The sequence below is a fragment of the Ursus maritimus genome, unplaced genomic scaffold (genome assembly GCF_017311325.1).
Source record: "Ursus maritimus isolate PB19 unplaced genomic scaffold, ASM1731132v1 scaffold_11, whole genome shotgun sequence".
In the NCBI taxonomy this organism is placed as follows: domain Eukaryota; kingdom Metazoa; phylum Chordata; class Mammalia; order Carnivora; family Ursidae; genus Ursus; species Ursus maritimus.
Genome location: NW_024423453.1, coordinates 32,177,323 through 32,197,986, shown reverse-complemented (window position 1 = coordinate 32,197,986; position 20,664 = coordinate 32,177,323). Strand labels below are relative to the sequence as shown.

The following is a 20,664-nucleotide window of genomic DNA, read 5'->3' as shown; positions in this document are numbered from 1 at the left end:
ATGAAACTACTGACACATTTTTTATTTTAATCAAAAAAGTTAACTGTAAGCAATTACCACAGTTGACTCTGAGTGATATTTTGTACTCTCCCAGATAACCTTCTAGTTGGCAAACCACACAGCCGTTTCAAGAATTTTGTAGAAAATTGTTGCAAGTGTCAGAACTGATGAGTCCTTAGACTCAGCCTGATTATCTGTGTCGGTATAGTTACAAAAGGGGACAGAGAAGGGGAAAAAATGTGTCCAAGATAAAATACTCTCTCCTGGGTCTTATGATTTATAATTGCTACCTCTGTCTATAATTCATATAAGGCAGCTTCCCCAGGATGTCGATTCACCCCACCCCCTGTCTTTCAGATATGGTCTCTCATTCATTTGTATTTCTTCTGCTTGACTCCAGACCCTTATAACTCTTCACCCAGACCACTGCCGGAGTCTCTTAATTGTTCTTTTTTCTCCAGTCCCTTGCCTTCCGGTCTACTTCCCGAGGTTCAGCACTGATCATGTCACTTCCCACTGCATGGAGAGTGATGCCAAAAAATTTTTAGCCTGAAGTTTAGGGGCCTCTGTCATTTCAGGATCAATCAACTTTTCCTACATCATTGCCCCCTCCTCTTTTCTAAACCTCTTAGGCTGTAGTCAGTCCATGCTATTCAAGGCACAAAGTCAGTACTTAAAAGAGTATTTAATAAATAAATAAATAAATAAATAAATAAATAAATAAATAAATAAATAAACAAACAAACAAACGAACGAATGTTTTTGAGTTTTTAACCCAGCATTCCCTCAATTTATTTCATCACAGATATCTTGGAAAATGTTATTTTCATGGAGTTGTGTTCTATATCCTTAGAGGGGCTGAGGGGTAGAGATCAAAAAGGGAAATTAATCAAGATCCAAGTCAAATTTCCCCTAAAACCTTATTATATTGAGACAATATCATTTTTAAAAAGGAAAAATACTCAGCATTAAACAGAAAAACAGGAGGAAGTAATCCTCTGGTCAGTACAAAACTTTTTTTTTTTTTTAGATTTTATTTATTTATTTATTTATTTAGAACATGAGGTGGGGGCAGTGAGGGAGGGAGATAGAGAATCTCAAGCAGAATCCACGCTGAACATGGAGATGGACACTGAGCTCGACCTCACCGCCCCGAGACCATGACCTGAGTCGAAATCAAGAGTTGGACACTCAACCAACTGAGCCACCCAGGCTCGCCTTTTAAGATCATTTGTCAACCCTGAATAAATTGTGAAGTTCTAGGAAGCCATTTAGAAGGCTTTCCCAATGACCAGAATCAGGAGTCATACTCCAGATAACTAAAGGTCATTAACAGTATTAGATTTTAAAAAAGAAGGAGAATAATGCATTCTAGCATAGTCATACCGATAGTCATTTGTATGGATAAAATGCTTCAAATTGGTAGTATTTATATTTACACAGTCATTGAGAGGCTTCCCTCCACATGACCTTATGAAGAAAGAGTCCGTTGAGAAGAAATATATGCTGTTTTGAAATTTGTATGTGAATGTAAAGTGTAAACCCTTGTGACCAAATGACATCGAGCTTCAAAAGTACATGCAAAGATGCTACTCCAAACACATGATCAGTAGCATAGGTGTTCCAATTTATTATGACATTGATTGTTCAGTGATTAGAAATTTCATCTTCGCTTTATTTGCTTGCTTAATCACTGAGAATATATTGCAAAAAATTCTGATTGTTTCACAAAATGGAAAGAGACAGAGCTTCTAATTTGGTTACTTCCCCCACATTCCCCTCCTCTGGCACGTGGACAACTGTATCTTCAGTTCCACATTCAGATGAATCAGGGAATGCTTTGAGGCTAGTGGACCCCAACTTAGTAAGGACTTTTTTGGGGGACTTTTTGATAAACAATGAAAGCTCCTATTTTGTGGCTAGTCCACAACCCGTAAATATCTATTTTTTTTCTTAAAAAGATAGCCAACTATCCCGTATTCTTGAATCTTCCCTATTTCTTTTTTCCTGTGTGCCTCCAAGCATACCTGCTTCACAAATCCCAAAGCAGTTTCATTAACCATATTGACTCTTTGAGACTCTGTGCTGACTCCCTTCTTCCTTTCACTGTCAAGGCTCTGGACATAGTATTTGCAATAGAATAGAATGCTGCCTTCCATGCTTCACTACTCATTCATTCGTTGTTTGTAAACTAATTTCTGCTCTGAAAATTCTACTGAAAGTCAAAGACTACAAGCCACATAATCATTGAATCCAGTGACCTGTGTTTACTTTGCAGCCTCCTTGCTCCTGCTGGAGCATTTGACTCATTGATTACACCTTTTTTTCCCCTTTGAATCTGCGACTGTTTTCTATGTCACTGGCAACTCTGCCTCTTTTCTCATGGGCCTTTCAAATGCAGTCATTCCCCAGAGTTTTGTTCTCAGTTCTTATCTCTACTCATCATATATTCTCCACATGGGTGACTTTATCAAATTAGCCCATGTTTTGCAGGAAACTTCCAAACTTAGAGTATAGAACTATAGAATCTAGATACTGTCTAGATCTGTCTTTCATGATACGTATTTAACAAAGTCTTGCATCAAATATAGCATATTTAAGTAGAATGCATTTTCCCCTAAAACCTTAATTTTTTAACTCTTCCTCTCCTTGATCTTTCCTTAGCTAAACTCTTAACATATACTCTGTTTTTCAAATTATTTCTATTTTAGAATCTGTACTCCTCACCTTTCCTCTTCATTCCCAAGTCCAAGCAGTCATCGTTTCTCCCCTTGACTATTCTAATGGCCTCCCAGCTGGGCTCCTCCTTGTCTCTAGTTTATCCCATCTCTGCTGCAGTCCTGGCTCAAGCCATCCTTCTACTGCTGCCTGTGCTACAACACATAGCTAATCTCACCACTCTGCTGCTCGGGAGCCCACCCACCTTCTAGAGAATAAGGTCTAAGTTTTTGCTGTCAATCACAAACATTTGTGAAATAACCCCATCTTTTTTAAAAACACTGTAGCTGAATTTCTTATTGCAATTTAGTTGTTTATTTTAGCAAATGCCTAAAATAAGTAAGCAACGAAAAAGAAATTAATCTTCTTTTAAATTCAGTTTCCCTGCCTTTATTGATTTCCTTGCTGCCCCATTATTATAACCAAAGCAGACTGTGAGTCATTCCCTTGCACCTGGCATTCTCATTTTCATGCCTTTTCTTGTTATTTACATTCACCTAACCTCACCTAATTTCTAGCCATGAAATTCCATTCAGCCTTCACTGTCCATCACAAAAGTCTGTTTCTCTAAGACATTGTCCCTGACTTTTGGATCTCTGTAGCAGAGACTAATGATAATATATGTAAACTATTTTTAGTTACACCTTGAGGTTATTCTTCCTTGGTGTATTTCATAATTTATATTCTGCCTTTTTCAAAGTTATGTAAGGATTATTGGTTTTAGCCATGTACTTGTATCCAAAAACTAAATTCTAAGATTCTCAAATGTATCTTACTCTCCTTCGTAGGATTTTCACAAGCCTTCACTTCTAAGAGTTGGTAACATAAATTGTAGCATTATACTGTTACACTGTTTGTATGGGATCATGAGACTAAAGGGAAAGTCGGGAAATAAAGATGGGGAAAGGACTGGAAGGTGGGAAAAGAGAGAGAACCTGTCCTTCTAGAGAAGATGACGAGGACTCTAACAGTGCCGGGGGCAAAAACTTAACGGATTCTTTTGGAGGGTCCTGTTCAAAGAGTGGGCTAAAGTGAATGTTCGGGAATGCAGGACACTAGGAATGGTGGTGTCTGATGTTGAGCTGGTTCATACTAAACTTGGTCCATTTCAAAGGCAGCAAGGAAGACCAAAAGCAGGATGCCAGCTCTGAGAAAGGTTGACAGCATTTCTTCAGCTGACCGTGATACCATGGCACTGGTGGTGGTGGGAGGGTATCCAAACCTGGGAAACCGAGCAGAGTGTGGAGCAAAAGGATGTAGCTGAACTTCGTCCTCGAGATTCAGGAGCTTCAGTCTTAGGGCTGAGCCGTGGGAAGTACTTCCACCCCTCTGCAGCTGGTTAAGTGGCACTGCTATTTTGACAAGCTGTGGGCAGCTGGGATGCAGCTGGATTTTCATTCCATAACACTTCCCCAGGAAATGTTTTGGGAAAGCAACTAGAAGAGTGCATTGGTTTTGCTTTGCCTAAATGGATGCACCAGGATTTAGTGAAACTTCATAGCGGGGTCAGAGCAGTGAAGGCAGGAAAACTGCTTCTGTTAGTACAAGGGCAAGGTCATGGTGGATCGGTCAGGCTCTGCAGTGAAGATGGTGTGAATGGGTCTCACCGGTTGATGGATGGATGGGGGCGTTTTACAGACTGTAGAAGAATCTGGGAGATCTGAGATGCTTAATGTGAATGTCTAAGCATAGTGAGCATCCTTCCCCGTGCTGGGAAGGAAGAGAGGAGCTGGTCTGGAATGGTGGCGGAAGAGGTGGACTCAAGATTTAGCCTTGAAACCATCAGAGGCAAAACTTTTCCTCTACTTTCTTAGAGTCTCCGGCTGGCCCGAGAATTAAATTGCCCTAAGTCAAACAGGAGAAAAGCATATAGATTTTGCATGTACGTGGAAATCCTTACCAAAAAATGAAGACCCGAAGAAGTGTCAAAACCTAAATGTTTTTATACTAGGCTGAACAAAGAGAGGAGACTGTGGAAAAGAAACTAATATATTTGGGTGGGGGTGGGGAGTTAAAGGCAGGTAAGTGATTTCACTTCGGCCTGTTGCACAGAATTCTCTCTATAGAGAGAATTGAGCATTGACTCCCCATCCTGGCAATAAGAATGTTTGCTTCTCCTTGCCCCAAGTGAAGGGCACCTTTCACATGGGAGTTTTATTTCTGTTCTCGGAAAGAAGAGAAGAGGTCAGAGCACCCCTCTCGCACATGCTGTTTTTTAAATGCCTTCAGTTCAAAGCAATCCTTTTGCCAATGTGGCATCACCCTTTATTACCTTAAAATGTCTGTGAGGCATCCCAGTGGAGATGCACTCTATGTGTCTGTAATTCAGAAGAGAGAGAGATTTCAGAATCGTCAGCACAACATGATGTTATAGTCGAGGGACTGGCTGAAATCCCATAGGAAACCTATGTGTAGTGTAGGAAAGTAAAGCACACTGTCCTAAATCCTGGGGCACCTCAACATTGGTGAGAAGGAGAAGAGAAAGAGCTGGAACTAAGCTGCAACACGTCTGCTCGAGGTACTCACTGTCTGCACAAAGACTGAAATTTAGCAAGGGTGGAAAGACGGGATTTTGAATTTACTTATTTACTATGAAGAATGTGTAAATGCCTTTGCGTCATCTCACCATCATCTTATTGGATAGATGTTAACATTCCCTTTTAAATTAATAAATTAGAAATTTAACCAAATAGGTAAGAGAGAGCTGAACTGATTTGCTTTTCTTTTACGCAAGTCCTAGTATTTATCCATTGCCACTGATATCGGCTACATTGTCCAGGCTACTTTCAGAATAACATAGGCTATAACCTATTGGTATATGTGGACTTCGATTTTTATTTGAGAGCTAAAGGGCCACCCTGGAGTCTGGCCCCCAGCTGCACCAGGGAAGCTGGCTGGCAGGGGATTGACCTCATGATTCCCTGTCTAGTGCTTATCAAGAATGGAATCAGAAGTCTTATTTTGGGCATGTTAATGTTCTTAATATGGGGATGAAAATTATCTTGAATTATCTTAACTTGGGGATAAAAATTATCCTGAACTCCAGGAGAGTGTCAAACTAGAGCAGTGAGACAGTGGGTGTTTATATTTTTAAGTACCAAAGCAAAAAGCACATTACAGAATGTTTTTTAAGGACTGGTTTCCTTTCTTCTGTTACTTTGAAACATTTAGACGAAGTCATCTCGTTGGCACTCCCGTATGAAGAGAAGCTGGTTACGTTGCATGGGAAATAGAAAATGAGTTATGGGTATATGTCTACATCTATGGACTTATTTTTTTGTAGAATTTCCTTATTTATCTGCCCACTAAGGTACATAAGATGTAATGCGTTTTTGTTTTGTTTCTTTTAAAGAAATTTCTTTAAACAAGAGTCATTCTCCATTTCGGTTCCTGTCCAGCCAGGCTGATGGAAAGTCAGTCTCTATTATTTTGAGCTTTCCTCTTGCCACAGGTCTTATCTTGCACTGAAACCTCTAGAAGTCTTGTCTGAATCAGTCATTAGCCACTGATGTGCCCATTTCCTATTCATTGCGGTAACTTCATGCCCCTTTATTTCGTTGCATCCAAGCCAAACTCAAGACAAGGGAATCTTTGGCAAGACCAGTGACTGAGGACTGAGGGCCAGCTACCCTGGCTGCATCCAGCCTCCCTCCCCCTCTGGTGGTCCTTTGTCCCCAGGCACCCATGCAGAACAATGCACAAGGCTTCACCCCGCCCCCAACACCCCCACACCAAACTTTGTCCTTCTGTCTTCTTCCCAGTTAATGCTCTCTCTCTTTATGTGTCTCTCTCTCCCTTCCCTTTCCTTCTCCCTCTCCCTCTCTTTTCTCTCCCCACCCTCAGAGATCCTTTTCCCCCCTCATTGGCCACGTCACATTTTCTCTGCCATGAGATTAACAAAGGGTGGATGTATTTAGTTCGGGTAGCTCTCGCTTTCAGCACTGCTGAAAGCCCTGGGACACATGCTTTATTCTACAGCCTAAAATATAAGGGAACACAAAATAATACCTCAAAAACTATTTTACTACTGTCTTACATACATTTAAATACAGTGATCACATTGCATATTAGTCTTCTCTTAACCAAATAAAATTAACCTTAAACACCTCCTCATAAGCTTTTTTCTTCAGTCCTTTAATCATTTATGATATTTCTTTCTGGACCTCATCCAAATATTCTTCTTTCTAAAATTCTGAGATCAAAACTGGAATCAGTTCTCTGATAATTATGTGATGGAAGCAATTATACTTTCAACTCATTATGTCTCTCTTCCTCCTTTCTTTTTTCTTTAAATTTATACACACACACACATACACACACACACACCATATATATATATATATATATATACACACACACACACACACACACACACACATACACCATATATATTTGGATTAAGGACTGGGTGGCTCAGTCGGTTAAGCACCCAACTTTTGATTTCAGCTCAGATTTTGATCTCAGGGTCATGAGTTCTAAGCCCCTGAAAATTAATATAAAACATTTAAACTTGATACCAAGCCACTTTCCTATCTTTTCTTGACTTGTTTTTCTGAGCATATGTACTTTCTGTCTCCTCAAAGCAATGTTCAGATACTATCTGATGGTGTCACTACTTGGAGCCTTGCTTCTTCTGACAAGAGGATAGTCCCATTTTCTGGGTACTTTATAAAACTAAGAGAATGAAACGGAAGGAGAGTACAAAAAGTAATACCCGGGAGAAGTTAAATCAAAAAGTTCGAATAAGTCACATTTCTTTTTCTTTTTTTTTTTTTAAATTCTGAAAATAGGTAAGAATGAGTAAGAACACCTTTAGAGACCAAACAGCATCAACATGCTTGGCATTCTTTGATTTCTGCTCCCTGCCTCAACTAGTTCTGACTGAACTGTCACCTCTTCTATTAGTAGAAAAAAAATATGCATCTCTGGAGGACTACAGTTGTGTTTGAATAGAATCAAAGAATCACAGAAAGGTAGAGATGAAAGTAATTTTAGAAGTCACTTAATCTAATGTAACAACTAGCAAGAAATCACACTTGCCAGCTTCAGAGAGAGCAAGAAACCCTGTGCTTGAAGGAGCCCGGTCATTAAGTGGGAGGAATATGGTTTTTTCACTAGCCAGACAGGGATAAAAATCCCCTATCTGCCACTTGAACGAGTTTTGTGACCCTTTTGGGCCCTTGGAGATAATAACGCCGACCAGTGTGGCTGTTTGTAAGAAACGAACAAGGCAACACCTACAGAGCTATTTTCACAGGGTAGGACATGATGCATGGGAGATCTTTTTCTTTACTTCCGACACACTCTTTTTGCTTCCCAAGGTAGCCCAGACTTTCCACTAGAGAAACTTTGACTCTGAAATCAACCTCTTGATTTTTCCTCTTCTCTAAGCCAGTGAAGTGCTTCTGATTCTCAACGTCTTCTGTCTTCGTCTTCTCTGATATGTCGGGCTCCCAAGCTCGCTGTCACGTCCTGGTTATGAGGCTCTGGTATCCTCTAGTTCATAGCAGTCCCCCTCCCCCCAAAACATGGCCCGCCTGGAAATGTGTGCAGTGTCCTATGGGGAGGACTCCGCTTCCTTTGGGGGTGTGTTTTGCCTAATACTACTCTCTTTTATACCAAACTTGTCCGCAATGATTAGAAACACTCTATGACCCAGATATTCAAAGCAGTGAAAAAGTCTTACATCTTCTGAGTAACTTCTTCATTTAGGGGCTTTTCCTAGAATCTACATGATATATTTTGAATTAGATTCTGAAATCCAGTTGGAATGAAAAAAACCATCTTAAATGTGGCCACAAAGGCTAATCTTGCTTCTAGGTCACTGGAAATTACCCCACCTTTGACATTGTCTTATTAAAGTTGTCCCTGTATTTAAATAGTTGTACAGTTTATTAAAAGTCCTGGAAATATACTTTCAGTGTTCTAATTATAAATTAAATTTTTGGAAAGCTTTGATAGATAATTTGACATTTAAGAGTATTTTGAGTTTTAAATTTCATGGGCATTGATCTAAACGGAAAACAAGAAGCCTTCCTCCCCATTATTTTATCAGAGTGCCACATAAGCAAACTGTGAAGCAGGCTAACTACATTCTCAGGATCCTTTCCTTGCAATTGCTGTTGTAAAGCGTCAGCACAGCCTTCAGATTTAGTTTCTCATCTATAAAATGTGCAGTTCCACTTGAAGATTTTTTTAAAGTCACTTTTACATCTGAGAATCTATGATTTTGTGATTTCTGTACGAATCTCAAAGTTCTTATTGATACGAGACCTACGTTATATTCATTTTCACACAGATCAGCCAGTTTAAAATCTGAGACAATCCAGCAATCTAGGGCTTGAAACATGGTGTTCTATTAAGATTGATTTACTGGATGATTGTGGAGTCAAAGAAATCTCTAAAATATTGGCTCTAAAATCTTAGCTCATAATTTCAAGATGGGGCACCCACAACCCTAAACTTGGATGTAATTCAATGTGAAATGGTCTCATTTTAGCATGGGAGGAAATCAGCTTTCTGGTCAGAAGGAAATATTTTTAAATTTAGTTTTAATTGGGAATTTTCCTTTGGGGGCACTGGAAGAGCTCTAATGGTTAAAGGACTAAAATAGCAAGTAGCAAAACTCTTCCGGTATGATTACCCAGCAGGGGAAGATAGGAAGAATCTCACTTTTGTTTTTAGCGGTCTGGGTGGTGGAGAGGATACCTGCAGGGGGACTTGGGATCTACCATACAGCCGTAGTCACCCACAGAAAAGAGGGAGAAATACGCAAATGTCATCAAGTCATGCACATTGGGTTTTATTTAAGGAAATGTCTCCTCATGTAGCAATGATGTATCTAAACGTGAGACATTTCTTTTGACTTGTTTTTAAGTGATTGCTTTGACAGGTCTGTAAAGAAAAAAAAATAATTTCTATCCTGCAGTTTCAGTAACTGCCCTTATATAACTGATCGTGTCACATTTTCAATGGAGGCAACATTGTGATTTGCTTCCATGGTGATCTACCAATGACGGCTAAAACGAGCGACTCTGGATGGTCAGGGCACCTTGCAAGGTGGCCACTAATTAGTTATTTTTCATCATCTGCTGGTGAGGAAATTACTAATATCATTACTTAACACATCCTTTGCAGTTTATGCTTGCAGAGTGCTTAAAAATTCATTTGTGGTTACGAGGAAATGACCAGTTGTGCTTTTCTTAGTGGAAAGAAGGAAACAGCCCCCAGAGCACCTGTGCCCACGTTACGACTTAGTTGGGGGCCTTGAGCCTAGAGCTTGGCGGCAGCCACCTGGGCCATGTGGCTTTCAATTCTAGCTGAATAATGGAATTATTCTGTGTGAGGCATTTTTAATGTATTATTTTAATCTCCAGAGAAAGAAGTCAGTAAACAATAAAGTAATTCAATTATGAAACTATCCTTCCAGAAACAAAACAAAACAAAACACCACAACCTTTTAATTTAGTAATTTTCACTTCTAAGGCATATTCAGCAAATAGACTGGAAAATGTGAAACGTGCTCTGGCAGTTATTTAAAAAACAACAACAACCCCATCTAGTATAAATTAGTCCCCTGTATTTGGATTAAGGACTGTCATAAAATCCTTTCAGCTTATTTTTTGGCCAGTAGTAGAGTCCTCAGCCAGAGCCTATCTGCAGGTGACCCCAGTGGGAGAGAGTATTTCTGTACTATTATAGTGATAGATAGTGGTTAATAGTTAGCCAAAATTTGTAATCAGAATATAATATTTATAACATGATTGATAGAAAGATGAGAGAAAGTGGGGTTGATTTAGGAGACTAGACTTCTCTCCTAACAAGGAACATTGGAGAGGCAACGAGGTTTCAACGAAGTTAAGATTTGCTACAGATAACTTTCACCTTAAAACTGGACAGGAGGGAATGTTGGTGACACTAGAGAAATAATATTGGGCAAGGAAGCTTTTCTTAGTCACAAAAGTATCAATCCTTTAAATCCTTCTGCATATTTCCTACCTAATGTGCCGTAGAATGTTGAACAAGTAACCAGGTCACTCATACAGTTGACAGTAGGAATAATGCAAGTCCAGAATCACTCTCCTTTTGCTCAATAAAGCATTCGTTTTATTCAGATAAGCTGCTATTTCACATTGTCACGGGCTCCATAGTCCTTAGGTCTTACCAAAGAAGAAGGAAGCGTCAGAGCACAGCACACAACATGATTGATTTGACGCTTTAAACTAAGTCAGATAGATGTTCAAAGTAATTACGACCACTGCTGCCCATTGTGGCCAGTGATGTGGTCCAGTACCTCATCAAGAATGTCTTTAGGGCACCGGGGTGGCTCAGTCGGTTAAGCATCTGCCTTCAGCTCAGGTCATGGTCCCAGGGTCCTGGGATCGAGCCCTGTGTCAGGCTCCCTGCTCAGCAAGGAGTCTCCTCTCGCTCCCACTCATTCTCTCAATCTCTCTCTCTCTCTCTGTGTCTCTCAAATAAGTAAATAAAAATTAAAAAAAAAATGTCTTTGTAGGAGATTTTCAGGGGCTGCAAAGCGTTATAAGGGGGCTATGGAAGCTAAGGGGATTGTTCACACTGCAGTCTTCCTAAGACTGAGTAAATCACCAGTTTTCTGCTTCAAGACCTGGAGGAGCTCGTAAAGATCGAACCACCCCTGGACACCTGAGTGTGATAGAAATTCTGAAAACTCTGTGGGGCGCCTGGGTAGCGCAGTCGTTAAAGCGTCTGCCTTCGGCTCAGGGCGTGGTCCTGGCGTTCCGGGATCGAGTCCCACATCGGGCTCCTCCGCTGGGAGCCTGCTTCTTCCTCTCCCACTCCCCCTGCTGTGTTCCCTCTCTCGCTGGCTGTCTCTGTCAAATAAATAAATAAAATCTTTAAAAAAAAAAAAAAAAGAAATTCTGAAAACTCTGAATACTGATGAAATATAACACAGAATTTTTATTTTCAACTTATATCAGTGTGGCATATTTCAGACTTGCCGCACTTGGAGCTGCTTTTAAGCCCAATTACAAATGCCCATCTTTCACTCACACAGAAAACCTTTTCTTTTCTGAACAGACATTCTGCAAACATGGATCTCTTTTAAGTTCAGGAGTCCCTTGGAGATAGATTTGGCATCATCTAAGTAAGATGAGCAGCAGAAAACATAGTTTATGAACTGAACTAACAGAAGGGTGCTGAGTCGGGTTTTCAACGAGTCATATGGCTGGCAAGGATGACATGTCAGATGTTTCATTCATTTTGAATACCAGGCCATTTCCGCAAATCATTTTTATAACGTTAAATGCATTATGTAGGTATAGTAACAATAGATGGTGTGTTTAAATGTGCCAGACATGTCCGTTTGCTTCACTACACACTGCGTTTCTCATTTCATTTTCCCAAGATGTATTCATCACATTATTTTTTACGGGTTGATCCATAGTTGAGTTTTATTCATGTAGTCTTGTCAATTGGTGCTGTTATGCTCATGTGATCGAGTCTTCCTGATACATACACATCCAGCCCATGTGAATACCACCTCAGTGTCTCTCTCTTCCTCCTTGCATAAAAAGCAAAAGGAATCTTGTTTTTTTTTTTTTTTTAATGCATTTGTCAATGTAGTCCAGTAAGAAAAAATGCACAGGACACATTCGGGGCTGGTTAGCATAAAAACTCCATCTGAAACAGCTGTATTATATAACATAATGTGTTGTATTGCAGGATATTTAAGGTTGAGTTTCTTTCCTGTGTGAATGCTGTACTCTTTTCTTTTCTCCCCTGACTCCCCCCTCCCCCTGTTTAACAGCAGACAAACCCAGGGAGCACTGAATGAATCCGATGATCCCGAAACAGGCTGTCTAACTGATAACAAGCCAACTTCTCGACACTTCTATCCTGTCGCCTTGCTGCTTGTCAGCTCACACCTGCTAGTTGTGTGGCTTATTTTAAGTCTTGCATTACTATTAGCCAAATACCAATAATTTTATGTTGTATTCCTTTCTTTTCTACAAATGACAATGGACTTTAAATTATGGGGGGCGATGCTGTAATATTTCTACATTTTCAGATTCACAGAATTTAAAAAAAACAACCACCAAATGTTCGAATTGTAAGTGTTTTGTTTGTTTTTCCTAAAATCTGAAAAAAGAAGTACTATGCATTAAGGGAATTATTTTGCTCTTTTGTTCATGGAAAAGTGTTTCCCACTGTTAACTAGCTCAAAAGAATTTTTAAATTACTGTCTTTGGAATAAGACAAAGAACAGAATCCTGAAAGCTTGAAGTTCTGTACCTCCCGTTTCTCTTCCCATTCAATTTATCAAAAACGATTAAGAATGAATTGGCACAATGCACTGAAACCCTGAGACAAGTCTTAGAGACGTGGGAGGTTCCAGACTTTATTTCCACTGTGCTAATATCATTGTTGCTGTCAGCTGATAGAACCTTCTGTTTGATTCTTTAACCTGTGAGTTATGTTAGTTCTTGGCTTCAATTGACCCTTTTCTGTCAAGTAATTTTATGAAGAGAATGGCTATTTATGTTTTGTAATTAAATTAACCTGTTTGTAACTATTGTTTGGGTTGATTTGGCTCTCGGAGTACTTTTCTATTCTTTTTAACTAGGTCTTGTTTGTGTCTTACATGCCATTTTCAGCACCCGTGACTTTTGTACTGTCTGTGCACAAGCCCCTTTCCTTTATAAAGCGGAGACTTGGACCAGGCTGTTTGGAAAGCCATTCTTCTCTTCATTGCACAGCTAAAATAACGAAGTAAAATAGAGATGAAGATTTCCTTTAAAAATCTATAGGGCCAGACTTAATCAATTAAATGCCTTATTCCTAGAACCTGCATCCTTAGGGGTACATGTAGATTTTAATGTGTTTTAAAGAGACTGAGAAGTTAATTTGTGGAAAAGTTATTTAAAAAAAGGCAGATATATTTATGAAACTAAAGTGAAGCTGTATTGTGGAGCAAAGTATATTTAAAGAGTTTATTAAACCTTAAATATCTGTTAAGAGCAAAGAGACTTGAATCATCTCTTTCCGAGGGCAATAACGGTATTGGGCCTGGCCTAGGATTTAATTTTGTAAGATGTATCATCATTTGTGAAAAAAAAATGTAGAGTTGAATCTTTGTTATTTTTACTTGGACTGTTGCTGCAACTCTGCATTGAACAAATAAAGCATATTTATTTATTCTGTGTTTCATGAAGTTGTACTTTTTCCCCTTTCACCAGAGAAGGATGCCGCATAGAGAATGTACTGAAGAATGTCAGATGCAGAAAGTATGCTTTCAACATGCTACAGCTGATGGCTTTCCCCAAGTACTACCGACCTCCAGAGGGGACTTATGGAAAAGCTGACACCTAACTTTACCAACACGTAAATAAACAGGAACACAAACACGCTTCAGTCGGATAATCTCCACCCTTTTCACTTTTTTATCGTCCCGAATTTGTGGAGGGAGGTGATCAGGGATGTTTGCCCAAATCTTGGCATTATTTGAATTAGGTATTAGCCTATGACTCTGAATGCAATCCATTAAAAAAAATCTCAAGTCACATTGTGATTCTAGTTCTCAGCTTCAGCGCATTGGCGCTCACAGGCTGAGATCAGCTCAGAATGGGTACATTTGCTTCATGGAGTCCTTCAGCCAGGGGCGGGTTGCCATAGGGGAATCATGGAGGGGCGCTTGACCTCCAAAGGGAAGACAGGAGAGGGGAAAGGGGAGGGAGACCCAGACACGTTAGTTCACAGCCACTGTCACGTGTGACCTTAGAGCCCATTTGTGGGATTTGGAAAAATATTTTTTCAGTGAATTGAAATTTGGTAGCATCAACGCATGATCTTGACTGCAGAAGCGGGTTGCAGGTGTGCTTGTCACGACGGGGTTCCTCTGGGCGAGATGAGACTAGCCCTCCCGAACAGGTAGATGACAGTGTGAGCTGCACGGCGAGGAGACTTTTCCAGAATGTGGTATCTTTTCAAAACTCGGACTCGGGTCATATGACCCCATTACAGAAGTGGGGCTAGTGAAAGTTGAATAGTATAGTGGAGAAAACACGGCGAGGAACGGCAACGGCGAGGAAACGAAAGATCAGCAACCTGATGATGTCAAACGTGAAAACCCCCATCAGCCTGACCTTTATGTAGCCAAGTTCATAAGAATCAATAAACTGTCTTTGTGATGTTTTCCAGTAGTCATCTTGCGACAGAATATAGACGGTGGAAGTATGCATTGTCTGGCTTAGATGACTACGGGAGAATAAACATTTTAAGACATATGCAACCATAACTAATGATAAACTGAAGCAATTATTTGTTAACCTGAATTTGAAATGTACTCACAGTAAAATCACACCATAGGCTTTCCAAAAGTTCCAAATTAGAAAGTGCTTTAGAGATCATCTTGTCTAAGGCCGTTATAAATGGACAAATTAAAGCACAAGGAAGATATGCCCCCCCCCCATCATCCAGCTAGATCATTTTAGAACCATGATTACAATCTCTTCTTACCTTCCTAGCCTGTGGCTTGTCTATTCTCCAAATTGCCGTGCGAAAAAGACATGAAAATTGTGGGAGGACATGTGAGTTAGTTAAATAGAAATTGTCATTTATTGCCAGAATTGAACCTTGGAGTATAATGGTCTGAATGAATGAAACCTGTTTTCTCCAGATGTGAAGAGTTTATTCTTTTTCCTCACTCGTTGGAAGAGTGTGCTATCCAGAGCATAAATCTCCCCTTGGAAATGCTGGAGGGCTGTTCCGTAGACATCTCCTGGCTGTGACCGCATTCAGTGGATGGTATTATGGGGCTTTCCAGAGCTAGTGTGACAGCTTCTTGGCTAAGATATCTGTTGAACTAAGGGCTCCAAACACATCTCCAGGTTCATGTTGGGTTTTTCAGATTACTACAAATTTTAGATAACCGTTTGGGGCTTTTAATACTAGAATTTTCAATCCATTATTTTAGCTAGTGACTTGTGGGCGTTATATGTGAGGCCATCGACAGGTTTTTTAATAAAAAGATGCTATGTGCTAGAGAACTATTTACAGACCAAGGTTTTTGGTGTTCTCCCTTATGCTTCCTTCTCCATTTCAGTGATTAAATATAATTTTTGAATTGTTAAATTTTAATCGAAAACGGTAGGATTTGTGGTTATTTCCATGATCCCATTGGATTTAAGGTAAAGAGGTTGGGATGACAGAGGTTTCCTTGAGTAACAACGAAGCCTTATTCAGTATATCAAAGAGTGGTCTGTGTTCCAAGAGACCTTAAATGAAAATGTATCATCCTGTAAATACTCAGAAACAGTCATTTTTGTTTGTATTTTTAAAAATGAAAACTCTTGACTCAAATATGGAAAAAATGTTTATAACTAGAAAGCCAACAAGTAGGGTCTTCTATTTGGAGAAGATATCTCAAAGATTTTTTTTCTCTTTTTAGTAAGTACTGACAGAGAAGTCTCAAAGGCTAGAGCTTACTATAATACAAATGCATAGAAGATTTCTTTTATTATTAGCAGAGTCATCTGCCTTTCCCTATACAAAGCCTGTATCTATGCATACTTTTAAAAGTGGATTTAACCAAGAAAATTCACGTTTCATATCAACAGCAATACTGCTCCTTTCGTGAGAGATATTCCAAGTATTGCCGGAAATCCGCTTCACTTTTTCTTAAGTTATTATGATTTTCTAAATCAGAGAGCAAATGTTTAAAAGTTTTAAATCTCCTTTGTACAAACACAGCCAAGTCATGCTTTTCTTTCTCTATTTTTATTTAAAAGATACACCAGCAGGCCTATTTCAAGAGATCAGATTGAACCAGAAACTGAACCAAGAAAATGACATTTCCAAACAAGATAAAAAATTTTTTGGCTAAAATATGTTTCCCCTCCAATGTTAGCAAATGCACATATCAATTCTGTATAGGTATTTGCAGAGTTCTACAGAAAACATATTTAAAAACAAGGGAAGGTGAAATCTTGATTATGTTTAATCCAGTGGCAAAAGACCCAGAGCCTGAAAATATTCCACGAAACAGCAGAACATAAAAGTTTCAAATATTTGATTGAAGCAGACCCACATTTGGATGCATTCTTAATTTCTCGGGTGGTGGTTTTGGTTTTTTTTCCTTGTAAATATTGTCTTAGATTTTTTCTCTATCCTGCCAAAACAATCCTTTGGTGTTCGATCAGTCCAGTAATCCAGTGAGTCGGAGCCACCATGTGATCCTGCTGACAAATTGTCTAAAATGACCAACCAACTAATTAGAGCAGTATGCCATGTGACTAACCTCCAGTTCTTACTTTGTAAGACAAATCCCCTCTTACTTTCTGAAAAACTGTGTAGTCTTAAAAGCCAGCATCTCGATGGAAGATACTTCCCTTTTTTTCCCCTCAGCTACGTATGGTATTTTGCATAAAATAAGACTCAGGGTGGAAAAGGATCAGATCTGTATGGAGTAATGCTTTTCTTCCCAACAAATCAAGCCCCTCTTTATGTAAAGTATGACACAGGCCAAGGAGAAAGGATACCAGTGGTGCACTAGAACTGGCTCATGCAGACTCATGAGAACTGATCATTAAATTTTCAGGAGTTTTGTAAGCCAGTTGCTAAACACACCATCATGAAATATTAAATTATCAAAAGCAATTGAATAAATTTTATTAAAAACAAAGATAATAATCAAAATTTACCACTTCCTAATTATTTTCCTTCATTTTACTCTTTACCTGTGCTTCTGAGGTTGTTTATGTCCATTGTCCCTGCACAGTGGAAACATTGTATCATCACGTGCCCCTGTGCCTCTCTTCCTGACTCCACACCCAGGAACATCACGTGGGTAGCTTGAAATTGACCACAGTGGGAGTATTTACATGCAGAAATTACCGAATGCTGCAAACTGGGACTTTTAATTCCTGGAAAGCCAGTTGTTAAACATTTACCAGCACACAACCGAATGCCACCATTGCTTTTTTCTCCAGCAAATAACAAATAATTGGAAGCATTATAAAACTATTAATATGGTATTAAGTGCAATCAGACATCTTCAGATGGCTACAATTTTGTTTTGTTTTTTCCCCTTTTTAAAGACACCTATTAGACTGTAAGTAACATTTGATGTTTATATGTTATTCATAATTAAATTATATAATCATACAGATGCATTTAAAAAATGTATCTCTCTTGATGTTCTGCAAGGGAAATCTCAGCAATGCAGCCTTAGTGTAAGCAATAACCACTCTGGGCTAAATTCAGAGAAATGTTAGCCTAATTAGAGTATCACTGAAAATGTGCTTCAGTACAAATTTTTAAGTTTATAATTTTAGCATTTGCTAAAAGGAAAAACAGCAACATAACACTGTGTCCGGATTCTAGTAAGTATAGTTCCGTTGAAACCCACACTGTTAGATTAAGCAAATTAAACTCTGGCAGTATGCTGAAACACCACAGACGTTTTAGATGTTTGATTTCCAAGCAGGATGGCATATCAGTTGTCTAATTCAATATGCAGGGCACCTTTTGTAATCTTTAGGAAATAAATTCGCGTTTATCACAGATTTAAGAAATTGGCCTGAGAAAAACTGTGGTCAGCAGTTACGGAGGGAAGCGAGCATGTTGAACACAAAGCATCCTTAATAGCTGGAGGCTTTACAAATGACGCACCACTGAAGAGAATGCTGAGAGTTGTGTGGTTGATTGACAATTGCAGCGTGAACTGACGTTCTTTTAGCTCAGCTGCAGTCTGCAGAAGCTATGCTTTCCCCCCCATATTTATATTTTATTGCTTTGCAAATAAAGTCCCAATGTATTATATCCTTTGTTTCTTTGGCAGTTTTAAGCTAGAACTTTCTACCCAAACAGATGCAACCTATAGCAAAACTGTCTTTAAGAACCGGAAAATAAAATCAATGTTTAGATAAAATACGGTGGGCCAATTCGGTATGAAGTTAAGGTATGGAAATTTGGATTTTTACTTTCCAAGTCATGGTGCACATTAATCAGTCTTCGAATTGTATCTCTAAGCACGTAAGAGAGTCTAAAGCATTTCTGATGTCAAAGAAACAAAAGCCTATCTGGCTACTAGTAACAAGGAGGTCGGGGGAAAAATCATAAGGTGATATCAGCCAAAAATAATAATAAATTGTACATGCAATGAGCTTGTCTTCAGCTTGAATATCATAGATTATGTGAACATTTAGAATTACAAATCAAAAAAGGAAAACAAGGCTCACCGTGAAGTATGGTACCCAGAGAGAGTGAGTATCAAGAGAGAGAAGACCCAGCACAAGTGATGTTTCCTGATAAACCCGATCTTGTTTATCTTTTAGTAAATCGAGTTCTTTAGAATGATGTTGCACTTTCCTACTCATAGCATGATTATATCCACAAGCTTCCTAAAATCATTGAAATTACAGTCACAAAAGGCCCTAATCCAACAGTCCATCTTTAATGATCACTCGGTACGGTTTCGTTGCCTAGCAGGCAATATTGACCCACAAGATTGCTTTCTCATCTCCATAGGCCCTGTGATGCTTTTATATCACTGTCAATATTTAAAAACGATTTCATGTCAAAGGACTTTCAGACTTTTCAAAGGCAGCCTCCACAGGTGTGTAATGACGCTCCCATTTCCCTGCACAAGTGTGTTCTTTGTACATATATACTTCTTGTGTGAATATTATTTTGTTTAACCTAACATCAAATTTTCAGATTCTTGTGGTACTTATCCGAAATGTTGGCATTTGTTTTCTTTTTATGTTAAGTATATATTCTAGACGAGCCAGTAATGTGTATTCCTAGGAAATGGGGCACAGATAGGTTAGATCATGTTATGTTGGCGTTTGAAGAAATATCATTTTATTTTGTTGTTCCATGTAAACCATATTCATTGTACACTGTGTGTATATTTTTGTTTAAATAAATGTGATTTTTATTTTTTATGTTTCTGCCTTTTTCTCCCTATCACACATTTGTTTTTTCATTTTCATCAGTGTAGCGATGTCTAAAAGTTAATTAAAGTAACAGAAGGGTAACCTAAATAATAGTTCAAAGAGAATGGACTAGTTTTCTGCTAGGCCACAATTACACAGCAAATTTTACATTGATGCTAGTTTAGTCTCGTGTTCACTAGCAGAATGCACCTTTCAGGGTTGCCATTCTGTAGGAACAAGGTCAACACAATTTAAAGAAGAGTTTAGGAACCAGATGTCAATGCTTCAACACGGGGCAAATCACTGATCTTTGTAGCCCAGATGCTGGTAGAGTCACTTGAGCACCTGAACGAACTTCTCCTTATAGACTGGTTGGATCTGATCATTCATAACTCATTATAGTAGCTGATACTAGAACACACATTCCAAAGCTGTAATTATATCTTGTTGCCAAAAAATTAACCAAATGAGGCCCCTGTTTGCCTGTAAAGAAAGAATGGAGTTTTGCCATCTGGAGCATTTCAAGAACATTGCTGATCGTGCAGCAAGATACATTCCTCTTCTGTAATGTCATCGTCATTAATATATGTTTGTACTAACATGTCGTTCTACATCAGAGCAGGGACAATCTGTAGGGAGCCTCATGGTGGACAATGCATAATGAATTAGGGCAAACTGCTGCCTGCCGTCCAGCCAGGAGATAGCCTGAACCAAGCAGGAGTGCTCTGCTGCCTTCGACCTCCACGCAAAGGTACCTCGACTGTTGGTAAGTGGCATTCCCACTCAAAGTCACAATACAACAAGGGACTCAGAAAATGTGTTCCAGGGCCGTATTTCGGTGCCTCCAGAAGGTACAATCAGGAGGACGGGTGGATGTAGTTGGAACATATCAAGCCAGCACGCATTCTAAGCAAAAGTAACCACGTGGCATGATTCTGCAGGTCCCTATGGCAACAAACACCGAGTTCTCTGTTCTCTCAATGGTCCTGATGAATAAGGCTGACTTAAGAACCGGTTTTTTGGATAAATA

The 20,664-nt window shown here is 39.2% G+C and overlaps 1 protein-coding gene across 2 annotated transcripts in view; it reads left to right on the top strand.

Annotated features, from left to right (window-relative positions):
* The window catches only part of INPP4B (inositol polyphosphate-4-phosphatase type II B), a 501,415-nt gene extending 481,772 nt beyond the window's left edge, over positions 1 to 19,643 (top strand). Inside the window, exon 26 of one of the 2 annotated variants that reach the window (XM_008685432.2) lies at positions 13,935 to 19,643. In XM_008685432.2, coding sequence (XP_008683654.1) covers positions 13,935 to 14,067 — 133 coding nt within the window. In that variant the 3' untranslated portion in view covers positions 14,068 to 19,643. Of the gene's footprint in view, positions 1 to 12,505; positions 13,892 to 13,934 lie in introns of those variants that run through there. The other variant, XM_040626334.1, reaches the window with a different exon arrangement.
* Positions 19,644 to 20,664: the final 1,021 nt, after the last annotated feature.